This window comes from Chamaea fasciata, unplaced genomic scaffold, assembly GCF_029207755.1.
Source record: "Chamaea fasciata isolate MVZ Bird 193981 ecotype frontalis unplaced genomic scaffold, bChaFas1.0.hap1 SCAF_43, whole genome shotgun sequence".
Classification (NCBI taxonomy): Eukaryota; Metazoa; Chordata; class Aves; order Passeriformes; family Sylviidae; genus Chamaea; species Chamaea fasciata.
Window position 1 is genome coordinate 1631251 of NW_027094128.1, and position 21408 is coordinate 1652658.

The 21408-nt window shown below is 44.6% G+C and overlaps 1 protein-coding gene and 1 long non-coding RNA gene across 3 annotated transcripts; both read left to right on the plus strand.

Annotated features, from left to right (window-relative positions):
- Positions 1-10897: 10897 nt before the first annotated feature.
- On the plus strand, positions 10898-14963 carry LOC136303912 (inhibitor of nuclear factor kappa-B kinase subunit beta-like). Its single transcript, XM_066207610.1, is given in 10 exon segments — positions 10898-11069; positions 11494-11563; positions 11981-12069; positions 12535-12624; positions 13011-13074; positions 13077-13134; positions 13464-13571; positions 13879-14008; positions 14451-14645; positions 14898-14963. Coding segments are annotated over 10 exon segments (888 nt in total). The 5' UTR covers positions 10898-11051.
- A 786-nt stretch (positions 14964-15749) lies between these two features.
- LOC136303920 (uncharacterized) lies at positions 15750-20892 on the plus strand. Of its 2 annotated transcripts, XR_010724305.1 has the most exons (7): positions 15750-15893; positions 16007-16594; positions 16851-16900; positions 17696-17843; positions 18047-18174; positions 18892-18982; positions 19515-20892. It is a non-coding gene; the product is annotated as an uncharacterized lncRNA (long non-coding RNA). The 2 variants fall into 2 exon arrangements; XR_010724304.1 differs by having other exon boundaries at positions 15750-16594.
- The last annotated feature ends 516 nt before the right edge of the window (positions 20893-21408 follow it).

Here is a 21408-nt window from a genome sequence, read left to right on the forward strand (position 1 = left end):
GGCAGGGATCTGTGGGGTAGGGATCTGTGGGGCAGGGATCTGTGGGTCACAGATCTATGGGTCAGGGCTCTCTGGGTCAGGGCTCTGTGGGTCCGGGATCTGTGGATCAGGGCTCTGTGGGTCAGGGCTCAGCCATGGGTCACAGTACTATGGGTCAGGGCTCTGTGGGTCAGGGCTCTGTGGGGCAGGGCTCTGTGGTCACAGTACTATGGGTCAGGGCTCTGTGGGTCAGGGCTCTCTGGGTCAGGGCTCTGTGGGGCAGGGCTCTGTGGGGCAGGGCTCTGTGGTCACAGTACTATGGGTCAGGGCTCTGTGGGGCAGGGCTCTGTGGGGCAGGGCTCTGTGGTCACAGTACTATGGGTCAGGGCTCTGTGGGTCAGGGCTCTCTGGGTCAGGGCTCTGTGGTCACAGTACTATGGGTCAGGGCTCTGTGGGTCAGGGCTCTGTGGGGCAGGGCTCTGTGGTCACAGTACTATGGGTCAGGGCTCTGTGGGTCAGGGCTCTGTGGGGCAGGGCTCTGTGGTCACAGTACTATGGGTCAGGGCTCTGTGGGTCAGGGCTCAGCCGTGGGTCACAGTACTATGGGTCAGGGCTCTGTGGGTCCGGGCTCTGTGGGTCTGTGGGTCAGGGCTCAGCCGTGGGTCACAGATCCGTGGGTCAGGGCTCTGTGGGTCAGGGCTCTGTGGGTCAGGGCTCAGCCGTGGGTCACAGATCTATGGGTCAGGGCTCTGTGGGTCAGGGCTCAGCCGTGGGTCGCAGATCCGTGGGTCAGGGCTCTGTGGGTCAGGGCTCTGTGGGTCAGGGCTCAGCCGTGGGTCACAGATCCGTGGGTCAGGGCTCTGTGGGGCAGGGCTCAGCCGTGGGTCACAGATCCGTGGGTCAGGGCTCTGTGGGTCAGGGCTCTGTGGGTCCGGGCTCAGCCGTGGGTCACAGATCCGTGGGTCAGGGCTCTGTGGGTCAGGGCTCAGCCGTGGGTCACAGATCCGTGGGTCAGGGCTCAGCCGTGGGGCTCACCGTGGCAGGGGTTGCTCAGGAGGTCACTCGGGGGGCGCCGGATCCTGTGGGGCGGCTCCAGCGGCTCCTGTGGGGCAGAGACGGGGGCGGGACAATCTGTGGGGCAGGAGCCATCTGAGGGGCGGGGATGGGATCTGTGGGGCGGGGTTTGGGATTCGGGATCTATGGGGCAGAGGGGGGATCCCTCAAAATTCCCACAAAAATCCCCAAACTTCCCAAAAACTCCAAATTTCCCCCCCCAAAATTCCAATTTTTTTCCCCGAAAAAATTCCCAAAATTTTCCCCCCATTTTTCCCAATTTTTTCCCAATTTTTCCCCATTTTTCCCAATTTTTTTCCCAATTTTTCCCAATTTTTTTAATATTCCAAAAGTTTCCCACAGAATCCTCAAAAAATTCCCCCAAAATTTTCCACAAAATTTTCCACAAAAATTCCCAAATTTTTCAAATCCCCCCAAATGTTCCCAATTTTTTTCCCAATTTTCCCAAATTTTGGGGTTTTCCCCCCAAATTTTCCCCAAAAATCCCCCTAAAAACGACCCCAAACCATCAAAAAACCCAAAATTTTCCCGATTTTCCCCCAAAATCCCCTAAAAATTCCCCCCAAAATCCCCAAATTCCCAATTTTCCCCCAAATCTCCCAAAATTTCCCCAAAATTCTCCCAGATTTCCCAAATCCTCCATTTTCCCCCCAAAATTCCCCTAAAAATGACTCCAAAAATCCCAAATTTCCCCCAAATTCTCAAATTTTTACCCCAAATTTCCCCAAATTTGGGGGTTTTTCCCCCAAAACTTTCCGACCTTGAGGGCCACCAGTGGGCGCTCTGCAGGGAGAGAATTTGGCGGATTTTGGGAAAATTTGGGGGAATTTTGGGGAGTTTTGAAGGAATTTTGGGAGAATTTTGAGGATTTGGGGTCATTTTGGGGCAAATTTGGGGGGATTTTTTGGGAAATTTGAGAGAATTTGGGGGAAATTTCGGGTAATTTGGAAAAAATTGGGGGAATTTTGGGGATTTTGGGAAAATTCAGGGGATTTGGGGGGAAATTTTGGGGGATTTTGGGAGGAATTTGGGAAAAAAATTTGGTCTTTTGGGGGGAAATTTGGGGTTTTTTTTCCGGAAATTTGGGGGTTATTTGGGGGAATTTTGGTAAAATTTGGGGAATTTTTGAGGAAATTTTGGAAATTTTTGTGGGCTGTTTATGGGGGGAAATTCGGGAGAATTTTGGTCGATTTTGGGCGGATTTGGGGACAATTTTGCGGGAGATATTTGGGGAATTTTGAAGAATATTGGGGATTTTTGAAGACATTTTGGGAATTTTGAGGGGGATTTTGGTAAAATTTGGGGATTTTTTGCGACTTTTGAGGAAATTTTGGGAATTTTTTTAGATTTTGGGGAAGTTTGAGGGGAATTTTTGGGGAAATTTGGGGCGGATTTTTTTGGGGGGAAATTTGGGACAATTTTGGGGTCATTTGGGGCCTCGGTGTATCCCGTCGGGCCCCGCGGCGCCGATCTGCGCCTCGGTGTATCCCATCGTGCCCCGCGCTGCTTAGCGCCTCGCTGTATCCCGTCATGCCCTGCGGCACTGCTTTGCACCTCGGTGTATCCCGTCATTCCCCACGGCGCCGCTTTGCGCCTCGCTGTATCCCGTCATGCCCCGCGCCGCTTTGCGCCTCGGTGTATCCCATCATGCCCTGCGGCGCTCTGTGCCTCAGTTTATCCCATCATTCCCCCGGCGCCGCTTTGCTCCTCGGCGTACAAATGACGTCACCCGCGTTTATTTTGCCTCTCATTTGCATAAATTTACATAAGGCTGGTGCATCAGTGAGGGGGGAGGGGTCAGAGCCACGCCCAGGCCCCTCCCAGTACAAACCAGTAAGTCCCAGTCCCCGTGGTCAGTGACGTCATTCGCGTTTATTGGTGCTCTCATTTACATAAATTTGCATATCGGCGAGGTGGGCGGGGTCAGAGCTGCGTTGGCCCCTCGCACTCCCTCCCAGTAGAACCCATTAACCCCCAGGCCCCGCCCAGCTTGTCCCGCCCTTGTTGTCGATCTATATAAGGGAAGGGGGCGTGGCCTGACGAGGGGCGTGGTCGGTTTACCTGTGGGGGGAGGGGCAAAGGTTACACCACGCCCAGAAACCCCGAAACCAGTTGAAACCAGTATAAACCAGTAACCCCCAAACCCACTCCCAGTCCATCCCAGTATAAACTAGTGACTCCCAAACCCTCTCCCAGTCCATCCCAGTACAAACCAGTGACCCCAAACCCACTCCCAGTTCATCCCAGTATAAACCAGTGACCCCCAAACCCACTCCCAGTTCATCCCAGTATAAACCAGTGCCTCCCAGTCCCCATCCCAGTGCCCTCACCTGTCCATACTGGTTTGAACTGGGATCTCTCGACGCTCAGCAGCCTCCAGGGAGCGGCTCAGGGCCAGGGCCCGGCGCTGGGGGATACCGGGAGTTACTGGTTTATACTGGTTTGTACTGGTTTGGGGGTTTTCCTTACTGGTTTGTACTGGGAGGGGGTTTAGGGGTCACTGGGATGAACTGGGATGAACTGGGAAGGGATTTGGGGTGACTGGTTTGTACTGGTTTATACTGGTTTGGGGTTTTTCTTTACTGGTTTGTACAGGTTTGTACTGGGAGGGGGTTTGGGGGTTTTTTGGGACTTTTGGGGAGAATTTTGGGGATTTTGGGGCATCAAAAATCCCAATTTTCAGTGGGAATTTTGGGTGGATTTGGGGGCTTTAAAAATCCAAATTTTTAGTGGGAATTTTGGGGTGAATTTTGGGGGTTTTGGGACTTCAAAAATTCCAATTTTTGGGTGAATTTTGGGGATTTTGGGGCTCCTAAAAATTTTAATTTTTAGTGGGAATTTTGGGGTCATTTTTGGGGATTTGGGGCCTCCAAAAATCTCAATTTTAGTGAGAATTTTGGGGGATTTTTGCTGGGAATTTTGGGGTGAATTTGGGTAATTTTGGGGCTTCAAAAATCCCATTTTTCAGTCAGAATTTTGGGGTCATTTTTTGAGATTTTGGAGCTCTGAAATCCCGATTTTTAATGGGAATTTTTGGGGTCATTTTTGGGGCATTTTGGGTGAATTTTGGGGGATTTTGGGGCTCTAAAAGTTCCAATTTTTAGTGGGAATTTTGGGGTGAATTTAGGGGATTTTGGGTGGAAATTTTGGGGTGAATTTAGGGGATTTTGGGGCTTTAAAAATTCCAATTTTTGGGTGAATTTTTGGGATTTTTGGGGCTCTAAAAATCCCAATTTTTAGTGAGAATTTTGGGGGTTTTTGAGGGATTTTAGGTGGGAATTTTGGGGGGAATTTTGGGGCTTTAAAAATTCCCACTTTCAGCAGGAAATTTTGGGGTGAATTTTGGGGATTTTGGGGCTCTAAAAAATCTCAATTTTAGTGGGAATTTTGGGTGGGAATTTTGGGGTGAATTTGAGGGATTTTGGGGCTTAAAAAAATCTCAGTTTTCAGTCGGGATTTTGGGGACATTTTTTCGGATTTTGGGGCTCTGAAATCTCGATTTTTAGTGGGAATTTTTGGGGTCATTTTTGGGGCATTTTGGGTGAATTTTTGGGGATTTTGGGGCTCTGAAAATCCCAATTTTTAGTGGGAATTTTGGGTTTTAATGGGGGGATTTTTAGTGGGAATTTTGGGGTGAACTTGGGGGATTTTGGGGCTTCTAAAAATCCCATTTTTCAGTCGGAATTTTGGGGTCATTTTCTGGGATTTGGGGGCTCTGAAATCCTGATTTTTAATGGGAATTTTTGGGGTCATTTTGGGGGCATTTTGGGTGAATTTTGGGGGATTTTGGGGCTCTAAAAGTTCCAATTTTTAGTGGGGATTTTGGGGTTTTTTGGGGGGATTTTGGGGCTCTGAAAATCCCAATTTTTAGTTGGAATTTTGGGGTGAATTTTGGGGATTTGGGTGCTTTAAAAATCCCAATTTTCAGTGGGAATTTTTGGAGTAAATTTTTGGGATTTTGGGTGGAAATTTTGGGGTGAATTTTGGGGATTTTAGGGCTTCAAAAATTCGAGTTTTTGGGTGAATTTTTGGGATTCTTGGGGCTCTAAAAATCCCAATTTTTGGGGGGAATTTTGGGGTAAATTTGAGGGATTTTGAGGCTTAAAAAATTTCAGTTTTCAGTGGAAATTTTAGGGTCATTTTTAGGGATTTTGGGTGGAAATTTTGGGGTGAATTTAGGGGATTTTTGGGCTTTAAAAATCTCAATTTTGGGGGGGAATTTTGGAGTAAATTTTTGGGATTTGGGGTGGAAATTTTGGGGTGAATTTAGGGGATTTTGGGGCTTTAAAAATTCCAATTTTTAGTGGGAATTTTGCGGTTTTTTGAGGGATTTTAGGTGGGAATTTTGGGGTGAATTTGGGGGATTTTGGGGCTTTAAAAATCTCAATTTTTGGGGGGAATTTTTGGGATTTGGGGGCTCTAAAAATTCCCACTTTAAGCAGGAAATTTTGGAGTGAATTCTGGGGATCTTTGGGCTCTAAAAATTTCAATTTTAATGGGAATTTTGGGGGAATTTTGGGTGGGAAGTTTGGGGTGAATTTGGGAGCTTTTGGGGCTTAAAAAAATCTCAGTTTTCAGTCGGGATTTTGGGGTCATGTTCTGGGATTTTGGGGCTCTGAAATCCCGATTTTTAGTGGGAATCTTTGGGGTCATTTTTGGGGCATTTTGGGTGAATTTTGGGGGATTTTGGGGCTCTAAAAGTTCCAATTTTTAGTGGGAATTTTGGGGTGATTTTTGGCATTTTGGGGGGAAATTTTGGGGTGAATTTTTAGGGATTTTGGGGCTCTAAAAATCCCAATTTTTAGTGGGAATTTTGGGGTGAATTTTTGGGATTTTGGGTGGAAATTTTGGGGTGAATTTAGGGGATTTTGGGGCTTTAAAAATTTGTCCTGGGTTGAAGTATATTCTATCACCATCTTCATGAACTGTTGAAACCAGGTGAGGCAGTGCTCCCTGCCTCCTCCACTCTGGCTTATCTTCTGTTAATGGGCCATCAGCACCTTTGCTACACAGCTCACAGATAACCCCCTCCTGGACTACCTCCTGTTAATGGGCCCATCAGGCCTTATCACATGACTCACCATCCCATTGTGAGATGCTCCGCCCAGAGGGAGGAACCCAGCATTCCAGCCTGGATATAAGCTGAGACTCTGAACACCAGAGGGGCGCTTACCCACTGGATTCCCAGAGGACCCGAGCTACCAGACCTTTCTACAGGATCACTGCTTCAGGAAGACCACCTCATCTGGACTGCTTCCATCACTGCGCTCAGGTTGTATTCTGACTCTGTCCGTGGTCTTTTGTATTATTGCATCTATTTTAGTTTACTTTCTTTCCTTTTTTTTTTTTTTTCCTATTAAATTGTATCTCTGACTTGGAGCCTCTCATTTGTTTTGCTTCCAAACCACTACACATGGAAAAGAAAAAGCCCATTTTAGTTATTAATACAGTTGTTCACGTTCCATCACAATCAGAAGACAGCATAATTAACTATTAGCATATTATTTGAGAATCAAAGCTTCCAGCCAGAAAAACTGCCTGTCAAGAGATGTCAGTAAGAAGAGGCAGCCATAGTACGGAGACCACACAGTTCCTCGTGCCCACACGTTCCCAGTGCACGATGCAAGTAATCATCAAAAGCACAGCTGAGACAGAATACAGTAATAGAAAGTTAACGACTTACACCATTTGCACCATAAGAATGCAGTAAGAGGAGGGAGCTCAGGCAAATACAGTTACAAAGTAGGTTGAAAAGCAGCTCGTCTTACTAATCAGAACAGCATTGAGCAGTACAATGTGCAGAATTCAGAGACAACGTAACAAAAATATTATCTAGCAAATAATATATGCCTGTGGTTAAAGATCGAAATTATGACACCCATTCCTGGTTTTGCCAGCTCTCCTGTGAAATTGTGAGGAGGCTCCACTTCTCCATCATTAAAATGGGGATCACAGGAAATTCTTGTTACTTGGAATGCTAAAGTTTACTTAAACTTTCAAATTCTGCGTATAGGATACTGCAGAAGGAGTGTTTTCAGTTTTATTTAAGTCTTGAATTTTAAGCACAGTGGAAATGAATGAAAACACAGTTAAGTTAAACTCTGGTGCTTATTTGTCCCTGGACCTTTTGGATAAAAGTCCCTCTGGACTAAAAATCTGAGGAAAACTAGTAACAGCAGGGAAAGTCAATTGCATTCATAAGTAGAAATGAAAGCTATGTAAGGTGAAGAAACTCGTGTGGCATGCGTCAATGGAACCAGTCCTAGTTATTAGTTACTAGTCGCGGCGAGCAGGCGCTTTCTCGCTTCCCAGGCTAGGAGACGCACTTTCCGTGCCGCAGAAGCTTCTCTGCTTGTGGAGAGAACCAGTCCACCAGGCCATTGCTATTCCAATTTAAACATTCAGTTCCACTCTCTGCCGTGCTCCAGATACCCCTATATGTTACTCCAGTGTCTTTGTAGCATTTAACTTCAGTATCTGAAAACAAGGTAAGATCTGAAAATCTAAGGACAGCATACCAATTCTTTTCCCTGACAGTTTCCCCAGTCTCTGTTCTGTTTAAACTTGGCTCTCAAATGTCTTGTCTAGTAAGTCAGTGAAAATGCCCTGTCAGGCAGTCTGTAAGTGTATATGAAGGTCTTCAGTTACAAAATTTAGAGTTTTATTAAGAGACACCTAGAACAACCAAGATGTGCTTAAAAGTTCTTTGTAGTATTAGCTTTAGAATAAAAAAAGACAACTTACTAGAGAGCCTAGCCTACAGCAGGAGCTTCTGAGTATCTCATCCTTGTGTACTGCACAGCTAACCCCAATAGCATTGTTCACAGCAGTTGCTGCGGTATACTCACCTATTTCACACCGCTTCCCTGAGAAACCTTGGTGGCACTGACAGATGAAGAGCTGTGGGGAATAATATGCCTGTGAACACTGGCCCCCATTGTAGCCTTTATTTCTGGTGCAGGCTGTGGAATAAGCAAAAGCCAGGAAATACTGTTAGATTTCACAGAAGCAAGAAGCTGGAAATGTAGACACACCTTTCATTTTCCTGTCAGTCTCTTTTAGCCTGTTCTGTTTTTCCCTACCCACCTGTTATTGCCATGTGCTTACAGCCTTTTTGTGTAGCGCTTCAATTTTTTCTCTGTTTCATTCTCTCCACATATTCTATCAGACTTTCTCAGCTCCATGCCCACTCCCACTTAGTCCCGCCCATGACAGTGTATACTGGTATTTTCTTTTCTATCCTCTTCTATTCCCAGACAAATTTTCTGTGCAGTAACTCTGGCCCTGACAGTGGATGATTAGATGGACAAGCTCTCACCATTTCCTTTTTCTTTGTCATAGTTACCTCTGACAGGCACAGTGTGGCAGTGACTCCAACCACTGCCACACCTACAGTATTTGATTCTGCTCCCTGAAAGCCTCAGCCAGGTCCCCCTGTATTGGTAAATTTCTGCAGATGAATTATCTGTGCAAATGGCTGTAATCAGAGAAAGGAAATCCTCTTTTAGTTCAGGGAAAAGACCTGGCTGAGCAAAAGGACTCCCTTCTATTTCCAGGAGAAAAGCATCTGTGATGGGAGCATCTGTCTAATGGGTTGCCCTTTTTCCTTCTCCGACCACAACGGTCCCATCTCTCTTGCTGCTGTGCTGCCAAATGTACTGTTCCACTATTGACTCGTCTCTCTCTTTCTTTCAAGAAGAGCAGAGGGAGGGGAAAACTTTGTTGTGGATGGTATTAACGCTCTGGTATTTTGCCTTCTGAATCTCTTATCCACATAACCATGACAAAAAGCTCTCAGGCTCTGTTTCCTCAGCATGATTTGCATTCCCCTCCCATGTTCATAATGCTCCAGCTAACATGGTTTTAGTTAGCCTGGCTTACCTCTAGATCTGGCTCCTCGTTTGAAACGCATGTGTAAGCCCTGCAAGCAAAGAAGGTTAATTCTGTGAGTAACTGCTCTCTTAAAAAAGATGAGAGAACAAGTGCCTTCAAAGAGTCAGTCCTTTTCTTAAGGGCATATAAATCAGGAAGCTCTGAGGAATTGTCTGCCCTCTTGTCAGACAGTACAGTGAAATGTGCCTCCAGTACCTCAGGATGGGTTCCTAAGAATTGTAAATCATTTTGTTCCACAGATTACCAGGTGATTGTTTGTCATCTGAGTGAGGTGAATTTGGGATATGCCGTACTCACATTGTGTGTGAAGTCATTATGTGTTCTTGGGGCGTTGCAAATGCTAACTAAAGCTTGCCAGCTTTCTGCTATTTGAAGGAGGTTCAAGCAAATAATTTCCAAGGTAGGTACAGTCAACAAGCAGTTACTTTTGCTCACTGACATGCAGTTTCCCCATGAGACTTTGTAGCTTGATTATCTTTAAGAGACATGTCTCTTGCAGCCAGTTAAATGAAATATTTTGGATAAAGTTTAATGGAGGAAACCAATTTAGAAAGCTTCTTTGATTAGGCCACAAGAGAAAGAAGATAAGAAGGAGGAAATGTGGGATAGCAATTTTTTGAGAAAGGGAGTAAACGTTCTGGAATTGTGTAGCATTTACTCAAGCTGTGTGTGGTGTGAGGCTTAAAGTGAGGGGACAAGGGAACCACTGACGTGCAGTTTTAAGTGAGAATAGTGATGAAGATGATGACCATAGAAGACGGAAGGCTGGTTACAATGGAGTTCTTATTAACAGTGAAAGGTGACAGTGAACAGATACACCAAGAATACCCGGAGAAGACTTGTTTACTTGCAAGTCTTGAAATGAAAACGAGCCAGGATAACACATAACACATCCACAATGATAGACCACTTTGTAACATTTTTCTTCCTCTGATTTGTAGTGAGCTAAGCAGATTCTCATTCTGTCTGATGCAGACAGCTGCAGCCAATGGCAAAGAAATGCTGCTGAAAATACAGGAAGATGGCAAGAGAATTATTTGATGCCTTAGCCTCTTACCTGGCACTGGGCAGTCATGATTGCTCCTACCAGCACAAGGAGACATGGGAGCTTGCCTTCCATTCGGAGTGTTTTTCACATCAGCTCTAAAGATCAAATTATCTGTAGAGACAAAAGATAGGATGTTGAACAAAGGAAGTTTACAGTGTGAATGGAGTTCAAGGTGTAACTTTAAATGAAAGTTTTAAATGATGAGAATTCTTTTTATACATTTTTTCAACCCATCACTTCTCAGCTGTCTGGTCTAACTGTCCTGGTCTTCCTAGGGAAACTGCCAGGCTGGATCCAGATGTGCTTTTACTTGATAAACTTAGAAACTCGATAAGCTAAAGCACACTCATTTACATCTGGAGGAAACTGAGAGAGTGCTTCCTGGGGAATAATACAGAAGTAAATTCCAAGTACTTTTTCCCTAAATTGTAGGATGCCAACAGTAGTACCATGTGCACTATTAGAGAGATGGGCTTATCTGATGATGCAGTGTAATGGTGATTTAAATGCGTTAATTGAGATTCTGATTACTGACACCTACTTAAGAGATCTCTTGCAGAGGGTCTGCTGAAGGGTCAGTTTGTGTTAACTGTGGTTTAAGAGGATCTGCATTTCTTGTAGACTGCTACTTTGGGTGAGAGTGAAGATTCTCTCTTGTGTAGAGAATGTGTAGGCAAAATGACTTTGCTTGATGATAGGTGAGGACTTATTTTCAATATTTCTACCGATTCTTCCCAACTAAGCCTTTAGTTTTTACTAGTATCATATGCTTTTGCTAAAAAGGCAGAGTTATGGCAATGGTCTGGCAGGCTAGCTTTTTTCTGATAGTCTCATTTATTTGTTGCAGCATCTTTCTGTATGTCCCTTCTATGCAGTCACAACTATACATTATTCCCTCTAATCTCTTCAGCAGCTTTACACTTCAAAGCCCTCTTCAATCCACCAAGAAGAGTTTCTGCTTTCTCCAAATCGATTTACATAGTCTGACTCGTCTATCAGTACTCTTGGGAGAGAACCTTCATTGATCCCTAGTGGAAGATTGTAAGGTGTCATGTAGATGTGGTACCATTGTGGGGTAGGTGCATCTGTAGGCTGTACCCTTCCTGAAAGTGATGAACTCTTGTCTGTCATAGGAAGAGATAACACATGGTAGTTCTAATCCTAAGGCTTTTCTGACCTTTGCTATAATCTGCCCATAGCTAAAACACAGACCTTAGGCCTCAGATGGGAGTTGATACTGTCAGGCAAAGAGGGATGGAACAAATAGGAGGATGAAAACGGGATGACAGTGACTTCTTTCATCTTCTTTCCCATGCAATTAAACCAAGGCACAAAGCTGTAATTGCTGCTACCGCAAGTCACAGTCCATAGAGTTTTGTGCTTCTGGAGAATTTAATTGCTGTTGCTGAAACTTCTTGCATCCCTGAGAATTTGTGGAACTCTGGAGTTCCCTCGGGATAGAGAAGGGAAAGACTACATTCTGTGTTCCTTACTTGCAGTACCTGGACCAGCTGGAGAATTGCTGTGGCTTGCGGGAAGAAGCTATTCTTATCTTGTTATCTGACATTGGTAAGTGGTGGCAGTACCTTCAGTTGTCTGAACTATGGAAACCCTTTTAGTCCTGAGTCCACTCTCCAGATATACAGTAGTGACCTTAGTGACTCCATTTCAGATTGATCTTTTATGATCTTGATCATCTCCCAAAAGTGTTGGGAGTCTGGGGAGGTTCTTGCCTACTGGAAGCTAGCCAGCATTACTACAGTTTACAGGAAGGATGTGAGGGAACATCCAGAGAGAGAACTCAATTTGTGTCCAGAGTTCTATGGTGCTGACTTTACCCCTGACACTCAGTGTTTCGTTGTATGTTTGATTGTACAAGGTCTGATGTGAAAGCCATGCTTATTACTAGATAGAATAGATGAATCCTTACTGAGCTCATGCTAGGTACTGTTACTTAGCTCTAACAACTGGCTTTTTCTGTCTCAGCTTCTGCTCTCAGATACCTTCATGAGAACAAGATCATCCATAGAGACCTGAAGCCAGAGAACATTGTGCTGCAGCAAGGAGAGCAAAGGGTAAGCAGGAAGCAGTCGTCTCTACCTGCACAGACAAGTAAACTTACAAGGAACCTGCATGTGCTTCATGCAGTTACATGGTCCCTCTGCAAGAGCACTCAGCCCAGGATAACACCTGTCTCAGGTCACTGTCACATAGTATTCTGTGTGCAGCTGAGGTGAGACGTTGTATTAGACGTCTGTTAACACCTGACATTTTGACTTTCAACTATTAAGGAAAGAAGCAGACTGTACTGATTGACCAAAGATCGGAAGGAGCTAGAGGCGTAACTGCTAAGTGTGCTACAACACCTTCAAATTCATTGTGGTTTTAGAAATCTACAGTAGCCTCCCATTTCTGCTTCTATCTCTTCACTGGCACCTTTCCTGCATAGCTTTGAAGAGCCAGACCTTTTCTTTCTGCTGTATGATGTGCTTTTAACAGGACTTCAGTCTGGCATTCTTATTCTCTGTTGTGTGTTTCAGTTAATACACAAAATCATTGACCTTGGTTATGCTAAGGAGTTGGATCAGGGGAGCCTGTGCACATCCTTTGTTGGGACTCTGCAGTACTTGGTAAGAAAGGAATTCAGCTAGAAGAGCAGCTACTGCTTTCTAGTGGGATAGAATTAACTGTTACCAAGCTTTGGGCTGGGATTAGGTACTTGCACGGTATGGGGTGCGTTTGTGGTGCTGAAGCTAGCAAAGGTGACTGCTTTTTTGCTGACGCTGGGTTTTGCTGAGACTGGGTTTTGTGCTACCTGCATCTGTTATAAATAAGCAGGAGTGCCAGTAACCTATGCTACTCACTCCAGGAGGGTCTTAAAGCCCGTGAGAGGCAGCGTTCAGTAATGTCTTTAATTATTTGTACAAATGTTAATGAGATGTTAAGGGACAGAGAAAGCTAAGAGCTTTCTGGCCAAAGCCATCTGGCTTTGTCTCATGCGTGTAAACTGTATCAGGCCCCAGAGCTGCTGGAACAGCAGAAGTATAGGGTGACAGTGGATTCCTGGAGCTTTGGCACGCTTCCTTTGAGTGCATTACAGGCTTCCGACCATTCCTACCCAACTGGCAGCCAGTGCAATGGTGAGTGAACCGTGGCTGGGTGGTAAGTGGGCATGATGTGACTTTCCTGTTTACAGGAAGCAGAAGTGTGGTCCCTTGATTCTGAGGATAATATCCCCATGTTTCTTGCCCTTTTGGAAAGTGACCCCTTTCACGGGGGCTTGACTCACCTGAGCAAGTTCAGCATTCCTGATCCTTGCTCTATGGGATAAGGGCTGACTCCCGCAGGGCAGGTAACAGAAACCAAAGTGGCATCTGTATTATATGTCAAGAGTAGCTTTCAAGAGCCTACTAGCATGCAGGCTGGGAAAGGCAGGCAATTTTTTCACCATTGTACTCGCTTACATTAGGCATACAAAAGTGCATCAGAAGAGTGAGCTGGATATTGTTGTTTCAGAAGACTTATCCGGAGAAGTCAAGTTTTCTAGCAGTTTGCCCTGCCCCAACAATCTAAACAGGTGAGTACTAAAAATTGCTGTGCTGAGATAAACTGATTCTTCTGCAAAAGGACCAAGTTTGTGTTATATGCCTTACTGTGTTAATCTGTGAATACATTGAGTGCGTGACACAGGCAGTACTACTGTCACTTGTCAGACTTGTGTAGTCTTGGTTTCTGCCTTCTAAACACTGCGTTTGTGATGGGGAGAGGTGGAGTGCTGGAGGGAGAAGGAGGGGGGCAGTTTTGTCAGTCCTCCCACACAGAACAGGCCGTATCGTTACTGCCAATGAACTTTTACCTTTTCTGATCTGGTTTTTGTTGCTCAGTGTTTTGTCTGGGAGGCTGGAGAAATGGCCGCAACTCATGTTAATGTGGCACCCACGTCAGAGAGGTACAGATCCTACCTATGGACCCAATGGGTGTTTCAAAGCATTGGATGACATTTTGAACTTGAAGGTAAGCAATATGTCTGTATTACCCTAAAAAGTTTTCCAGAGAGCAGTTTCCTGAGCCTCTGAATCCTGGACTTAGGAGGAAGAGTGAGGCAGAAACTCATAGAACTGTCTCCTGATCGTTAGTGACAGGTGCTTTCCTCTTGCTTCTTTGAGGACAAATACTCCCTGAGCTTGTTGGGAGTAGCGAATAGCTTCTGTGCATGCTTGGTTCCATATTCTGATAGAGGATTCTACAGGTATTTAACTGCCATGTGGCCTCTCTTCCACTTGATGGAGGACAAGAACTTTGCCATAATGTTAGGAAGTAGCTGTAAAGTGACTTCTTGATTCTGCCAAGTGCTTTGAAGAGTTTCTTGGTGGTCATTTTTTCGGTCCCTCAATCTCTGCTCTAAGATGACCAATGTATCTTCAGCCTTTCTCATGCCATGCTACTCTTCTGGTAGGTGCTTCACGCTTTGAACATGGTTACGGGAACTGTGCACACCTACCCTGTGACAGAGGAAGAGACTCTGCAGAGTGTGAAGGCCAGGATTCAGTCAGATACAGGAATTCCAGAACAGGACCAGGAACTAGTGCAGGAAGCAGGACTTGAATTGTTTTCTCAGAAGTTGGTCACTAAACATACAGCTGATGGCAAGGTGAGTCTCGGTATTCCCTTTCTTAAGTTTGAGTGAATCAGAAGTCACTGCACTCGCTTTGGGATCACAGCACTCCCTGCTGTTGTGGCATGCTTTTGTCATGGTAACCTCACAGACCTAACAGCCACTGTAGCGTAGGCAGCCTGTTGCCTTTGGTGCTCTGTGTTTGTTTGAGGAGGACTCTTCTGTTTGTGGTGTTGCCAAGGCTTGCTCTTCCCAAGAAAACCTGGTTGGGTCTTTTGTCTTGTGCAGGGGAATGATACTGCAGCAGCAGACACAGACCTTCTCTTCCTCTTTGATAACAAGAAAGTTTCCTGAGGCTCAGGTGGCCTTGCGTCCTCATCCAGAAAGTGTTGGCTGCATCCATAAGGACTCCTCTGGCATGAATATGAAGGGCGGGCCGGGGTCAGTGTTGAGAGGGGCGTCTGTGTTTTGTGGTCTGTATCATGCACAAAGAGTAGAGGGAGCTTTTGCGTATTGGGACTGAAGAAGCAGTAAAATGGACTGTCATTCATTCAGTTTATCAGAATAACTAAAAAAGGGAGGTGTTTGATTTTGACATGCTAGGGGAGCTGCACAGGGGTTATCCAGCTCTAGGCTTTGCAGGCAGTAACATGCCCCTCAAAGGAGCAATGTTTTGGTCTGGTTTGTGATAACACAGTATTCCTGCTTCACGCTGATATGTACATTTCCCTTTCTCCCACCTCCTCTGTTTTCAGTTCAGGATCCAAAGAAGAATCTCCACTTTTTCCAGTTGCGGGAAGTGTGGGGTCAGATCTGGCAGACGATGCAGATGCTGAAAGAGGACTGTAATCGGCTTCAGCAGGGGCAGCGAGCAGCCATGTACGGTGGCCGTTTCTCCACAATACTTATCTCTGTCTTTGTGCGCTGGTGGAAGGGAAGACAGAAATGGGACCCTGTTGGAATGGGGAAGCCCGTGATTGGAGCTGTATGCAATTCATGAAAAGTGGAGAGTTAGCCCTTTGGCACAACTGCATTTGTCCTCAGCGCTATCTCAAGTATCTGTTTTGGATGTAAATGAAAGCCTGGTGGATTTCTACTTTCAGAGGCTAATAGGACCTTCTTGTCCTTGCAGGATGAATCTGTTGCGTTACAATAGTGCCCTCTGGAAGATGAAGAATTCTATGGCCTCCCTTTCTCAGCAGCTGGAAGCAAAGCTGGACTTCTTTAAAACAAGCATCCAAATTGACCTGGAAAAGTATAAAGAGCAGATTGAGTTTGGAGTTAGTGAGTATAGCATCTGGCAAACGGGTCTTTTCATGACTCTTCTCCTCACAAAAACACCTGCCTCCTTCTCTGTGAACCTGAGAAAGCCAGTCACCCTTCTTTGATTCCTGTAGCTTCTGAGAAGCTGCTGTTTGCCTGGAAAGAGATGGAGCAAGCTGTGGAACTTTGTGGGTGGGTATGTTTCTAAATCTAACTGCTAGTCATAAAGAGGTTTGTTTTTGTTATCTCTCCCCTCCTCCCCCTTTAGCTTCATTGTCCCTGCCTTAAATAGAAGCCCCTTGTATCTGCCCTGATGTCAGATTTCACATTGCCTTGGTTTGTGTGGCACAATTTTTGTCCATTATTAGTACTACATGAAGCTCATTCTGTTGTAAGGCTTAGGGGGAAATGGGAGATCTTGGCGAAGCCCCAGAAACGTCTTGGAATTTCCTTGAATTGAAACGACTCGTTTGTCTTTGGCCAAGGCTGCTGTTTGCATCTTGTTGGTTTGTTTAGAAATAAGAATGAGAAAGGAAGAACCAATGTGAGTGTGAGTGGTAGTGTCTCTAGGTATGAGACTGTTGTGTTGCTTATGTTCTACCCTGCTTTCAGGAAGATGATGTGGAGCAGGTTGTGAAGAGGATGATGGCCCTGCAGACAGACATCGTGGACCTGCAGAGAAGCCCGCTAGGTCGTAAACAAGGAGGAACACTGGAGGATTTGTGAGTTGAACTACCTTGAGCTTCAGATGCAGGAGTGTTTCTGGCTAAGCTTACTCACTAGAGGACAGTGAAAGGGCTGTTTCTTCCACCCAAATTGTGGGGGACTGGGAGCACTTTAACACTAAAGATGTTTTTTGACTCATCTGTCATTGTTCTGAAATGGCAGACAGGTATAGAAAAGATTTGAGTTCTCAAACTATTTGTTCCATGTTTTGGTTCTTTGGAAATCCTTTTCTTTCCTGCTTTTTTCTTCTAGAGAAGAACAAGCCAGAGAGCTGTACCGAAGACTCAGAGAGAAGCCAAGAGGTAAAAGACGCTTTAGCTCAAGGTCAGCTTGCTTTGTGTGTAACTTTGGAGATGTAGTAACGATCATTGAGAAAACTATCTGACTTCTAGGCCTGCCCAGACACTAGCAGCACATGGGCTCTCCTGGATTGCCTTTTCTCGAGAGGGAAGTCAGGGAGTCAGTTTCACACTAGGCCAGCCTTCCTTTCTTGGTGCTTTGTGAGCTGTTCTCGAAACTCCTCTGGAGCTCTTCTCAGAGCAGGCTGTTGCCATAAGCAACAAACAACCTTTCTGGGTAGAAAGGATGAAAGACACGACTGTTCCTTTGATCCAGTCCCAACTCTCCTTTTCAAGTTCTTTAAATTTTGAAGAAGGTGGCTAAAATTCAGTGTAATTCATCCCACTCAAACTCGCATATCCTGAACTTTGGCTGTTTCAGGATTAAAGCAGTAGTGGAAATGAGCCGCTAAGAATCTTCTCACTCTGTCCTATAAACCGACCTTTCTGTGTAATATTGGCTCTCATTCTGGATCAGAGGACAGGCGGTGACAGCCAGGAAATAGTACGACTGCTTCTACAGGCAATCCAGACCTCTGAAAAAAAAGTTTGAGTCATTTATGCTCAGCTCAGGTGAGCTTTGTACATTTTATTCAGAGTTGAGAGAAGGTATTTTCTCTTCCAGCAAGAGAAGGTTTAAAACTCATTGCATATGACTCTTGAGATCTTGCAGTGTTAACAGAAAATAATTAACTTCAGAACTGTTCTCCTACTGCAGTGGCCCATGTGTGATCTGATTAGTTTTTATTTTTTTAATAGTAAAACTGTAGTTTGAAAACAGAAGGCATTGGAATTGTTCCCCAGAGTGGAGAAAGTGATGAATCTGATGAGTGAAGATGAGGAAACAGTTGTTAGGCTTCAGGAGAAACGACAGAAGGAACTGTGGAACTTGCTGAAAATTGCTTGTGTAAGTAAAATAAGAACTCCCCTTTAACCTGAGAATATGGTTTGTAGCACAGGCTACTGAAACAATAGTAAATTGAGTGTATCCTATGGTTCTTTTCTTTCTTTTGAATCAGTATGAAAGCCAAGTTCCAGGTTGTCTCATATTCCCGGCTGCTGAAAACTAGTGGGAACAATTGCACTCTGAATATTCTGTGTTTTCTTCAGAGTAAAGTGCGTGGTCCTGTTACTGGCAGTCCAGAGAGCGTGAACACATCCCGTCTTGGTAGCTCAGGTCAACTGCTGCTGCAAGTCCCTTCTGGAACATTCAATTTATCAGAATCTGTAAGAAAAAGGTGAGGCAAAGTCTGGAGTTCTTTGGCTGCTAATGCCACCACTACAAAGCTAGGCTTCCTGCTTTGTGAAATAATGGCCCACAGGGTTTCTCATATTTTACACTTTGTGTTCAGCTTGCATTGTCAGCAGCCTTAGTTTACTTGGTAGTTAAGACTTGCTGGGGCTTTCAGATCTTCCGTATGAAAACTGGGTATCATGCATGGCTTCACTTCCCCCAGCCTCAGTAACAAAAGTGGTTTTTTGGTTTTCTTCCTTTAATCTGAGATGGTTGGGCTCACTTGGAAGTACACTGCCAGCAAGAACTGATGAAGTATTGTCATGTAAGGTCACAGTAGCTGAGCTGTGTCATTGAGACTGCTGCATGCGTAGTTCCGGCTTGCTTAATTGAACTGGGTTACCACTTGGAATGAAAGACCTTGGTTTGTTTTTTTGCCTGTTGCCCCATCCTTAAGTTTATAGGCTTCTCAGCTTTTCCTCTAGCAGCAGTGTTTCCACCTAATAAGAACCCAATTCCATCTTGGAATACATTTCCTTTCCCCCATTTGGTAAATCAGGGGCTGCCACCAACTTTTCAAGTTGCAGTATGAATTACAAGCCTATGTCCTGACTAACTTCAGTGTTCTGCAGCGTATCTGCCAGAAGTATTTCTTAATGATAGAGGCAGCATCTCTTTAAACTGCCACAGAAATTAATAGTGTAATAATTGCCCCTTTCAGTGAGGAGCTGCTGCTGGAATCTCGGGAACTTTGTAGCCAACTAGAAAATGTGATGCATGACACAATGAAGGATCAAGAGCAGAGTTTCTTGGTAATGTATTCACTCTTCTGTAAATGGACTAAGGAAGTGCCTGGCTTCGAAGTTCTGAATGTGCAACTTTGCCACCACTAACACAGCTAAATGAAATCTGCATTTTACTCATGGCCAGGGGGGAGAGTAGGAGATGCACAGAGATAGGAAGCACCGGTTCCCTCATAATCTGCGCCTGACATATTCTGCTTGCCAAAACTGGGAGCCACATGCTGGGAACTTGCTGCGCTAAACAGTAAAGGATGGGGCAAAGCACTTGGCTGTTGTACAAAACTACTGCAAAACTGCACACAAATTTGGGATGAGCGGGTGTCAGGGATCCTTAATTTAACAATGCAGAATATTGAAGAGAGAGTAAAATACTGGAGAGTGCAAGTAGGTTGTTTCCTTGACAGCAGTCACGTGGCTCATCATGAAATTGACCAACTTGTTCCCAGTAAATTTTTTATACCTCTTAACACACTTTACCTTTATTTTAGAAAAAGCTCAACTGTAGCCTGGTGTTGAATTTCATTTATTCTTTTGCCTCTAGACTGGAGCTGGCTGCAGCTTCAGGTAGAAGAAACAAACAATCCAGAACAAACCCAGATGTAGAATCACTCTGGTTGCCTCTGAAGCCATGCTGCTTTGGGAAGCCAACTGTGAAAAGCTGCTGCCTCTGAGAAGGGAATATCAGCTGCCTTCTACTGTCACCAACTGCTTATGTGATACATATGGCTTAGCTTTTAGTATCCACTTCTCAGACACTTTCACAAAGATACATTAGGGAATGCCTGTTCTAACTGCTTGGAGAATGTTCTTAATTGTGCCTTAAGACAGCAGATCTCTGTCCTGATACGTCTTCCCTTGGGCATCGCCTGTGGCTGTTTTGCTGCATTTTAGGCTTTCTAATGAACAATGGACAAGGTATACCCAGTCACTGGTAGATGTCACCTTCCTAATGAACTGTGAACTTAATTGCTTAACTTTGCTGATTTGCACTTTTTTTCTTTAAGTGTAATGGTTGTACTTACCTAATACTTGTTTCCTGTATGGGAACGAAATTATCTAAAACATGTAAACTTTTGGTTTGCTCTTTTTGATGCGCTCAATAACACTATAATGGAAAAAACTGCTTTCACTGTGCAGGTCTCTAAAACGTGAGAGGTGTAAGAATGTTAGCCTGGAAACCAAAGAAGGAAATCTTCAGTGTGCAGGTATCGTGTAACAAATCTATTAACCATGCTTAAAGTTGCATGAAAAGATGAAAAAAAGACCAAAAAACCCAGCTGGATGGAACCTTGGTGAGAGTCAACACACACCAACCTTGTGTTCTGACTGTGACCAATTTATTTCATTCTGTTCTAACCCCAAATTTCCACTACAACACAGAGACCTCCTTTTATAAAAGGCTGTGAAGTATAGGACATGCAAAATGCAATACAATAATAGGGAGAGGTTGGATTTTCTTTTGTTTTTTTTTTGAACAGATTTAAAATACAGGAAACTGAAATGTGGCACAAACATCACAACTTCCATGCATGCCTTCAAGTGTCTTCCTTTGTTGTGCTGGCACACTCTGGACTTCAGCATTGGGTTAAAGTCATTCTTGGGCAGAGTAGAAAGTTCACACTTCTTCAAATTTCCGAGTAATATTAAGGCTGAAATGCACCGGGTACACTTTTCCTTCATCTTCCAGAGCACCACCAGTTGTTTTACTTAAAGCTGTGTTAGGCTTCCAGCTCAAATCCCAGCCCAATTTTGTGACCTCCAGCACTGAAATTCTTGCCATCAATCAAGCCTGAGAGGGTCAGCTTTACACCTACAAAAGCAAGTCACGAGAACCATCATGCACTGACATCCCAGTACAGTGCTCTTCCTCAGGTCCTTGACCTCACTAATGTGGCTTAGTTGCCACAGGAACTTGCATACACAGATATCCTTTAGTTCTCTGAGTCTGCGTAGACTTCTAGCTCCTTTGTTCATCTAGTCTGTTCTTAAGATGACAGTGAATTATACCATAGTGTAGTACTTAACACCATTTGCTGCTACCAGTGAGAACTGCGTACCAGGTTGAAGGGCATGAGTGTAACCAATTCCAATGAGGCTGGCATTGTTCACTTTAGCCTATTAAAAAAAAATCACAGTATTTATAAACTGTGTAAGTATTCATACAGAAGAATCTCAGTCCCCTGAGAAGGTGGCCTATGCATTAACACTCTTGAGCTACTTGGAGACCAACCTCTCTTAGAAGCATGTTCCAATCTTTTCCTTTTCTCAGGAGTTTTCAGCTTAAGCAAATGGTGCGAATTCTGCCTTCAGAGAATGCCATGCTGTTTTTCACTGCCTCCTCTATTATGTCTTTATATCTTTTAAAGAGCTACTTACTGCAGTCCCTCAGAGCCTGTCTCGTTCACATCACTCAGGAGTGATTTTCTTTTTTCTTC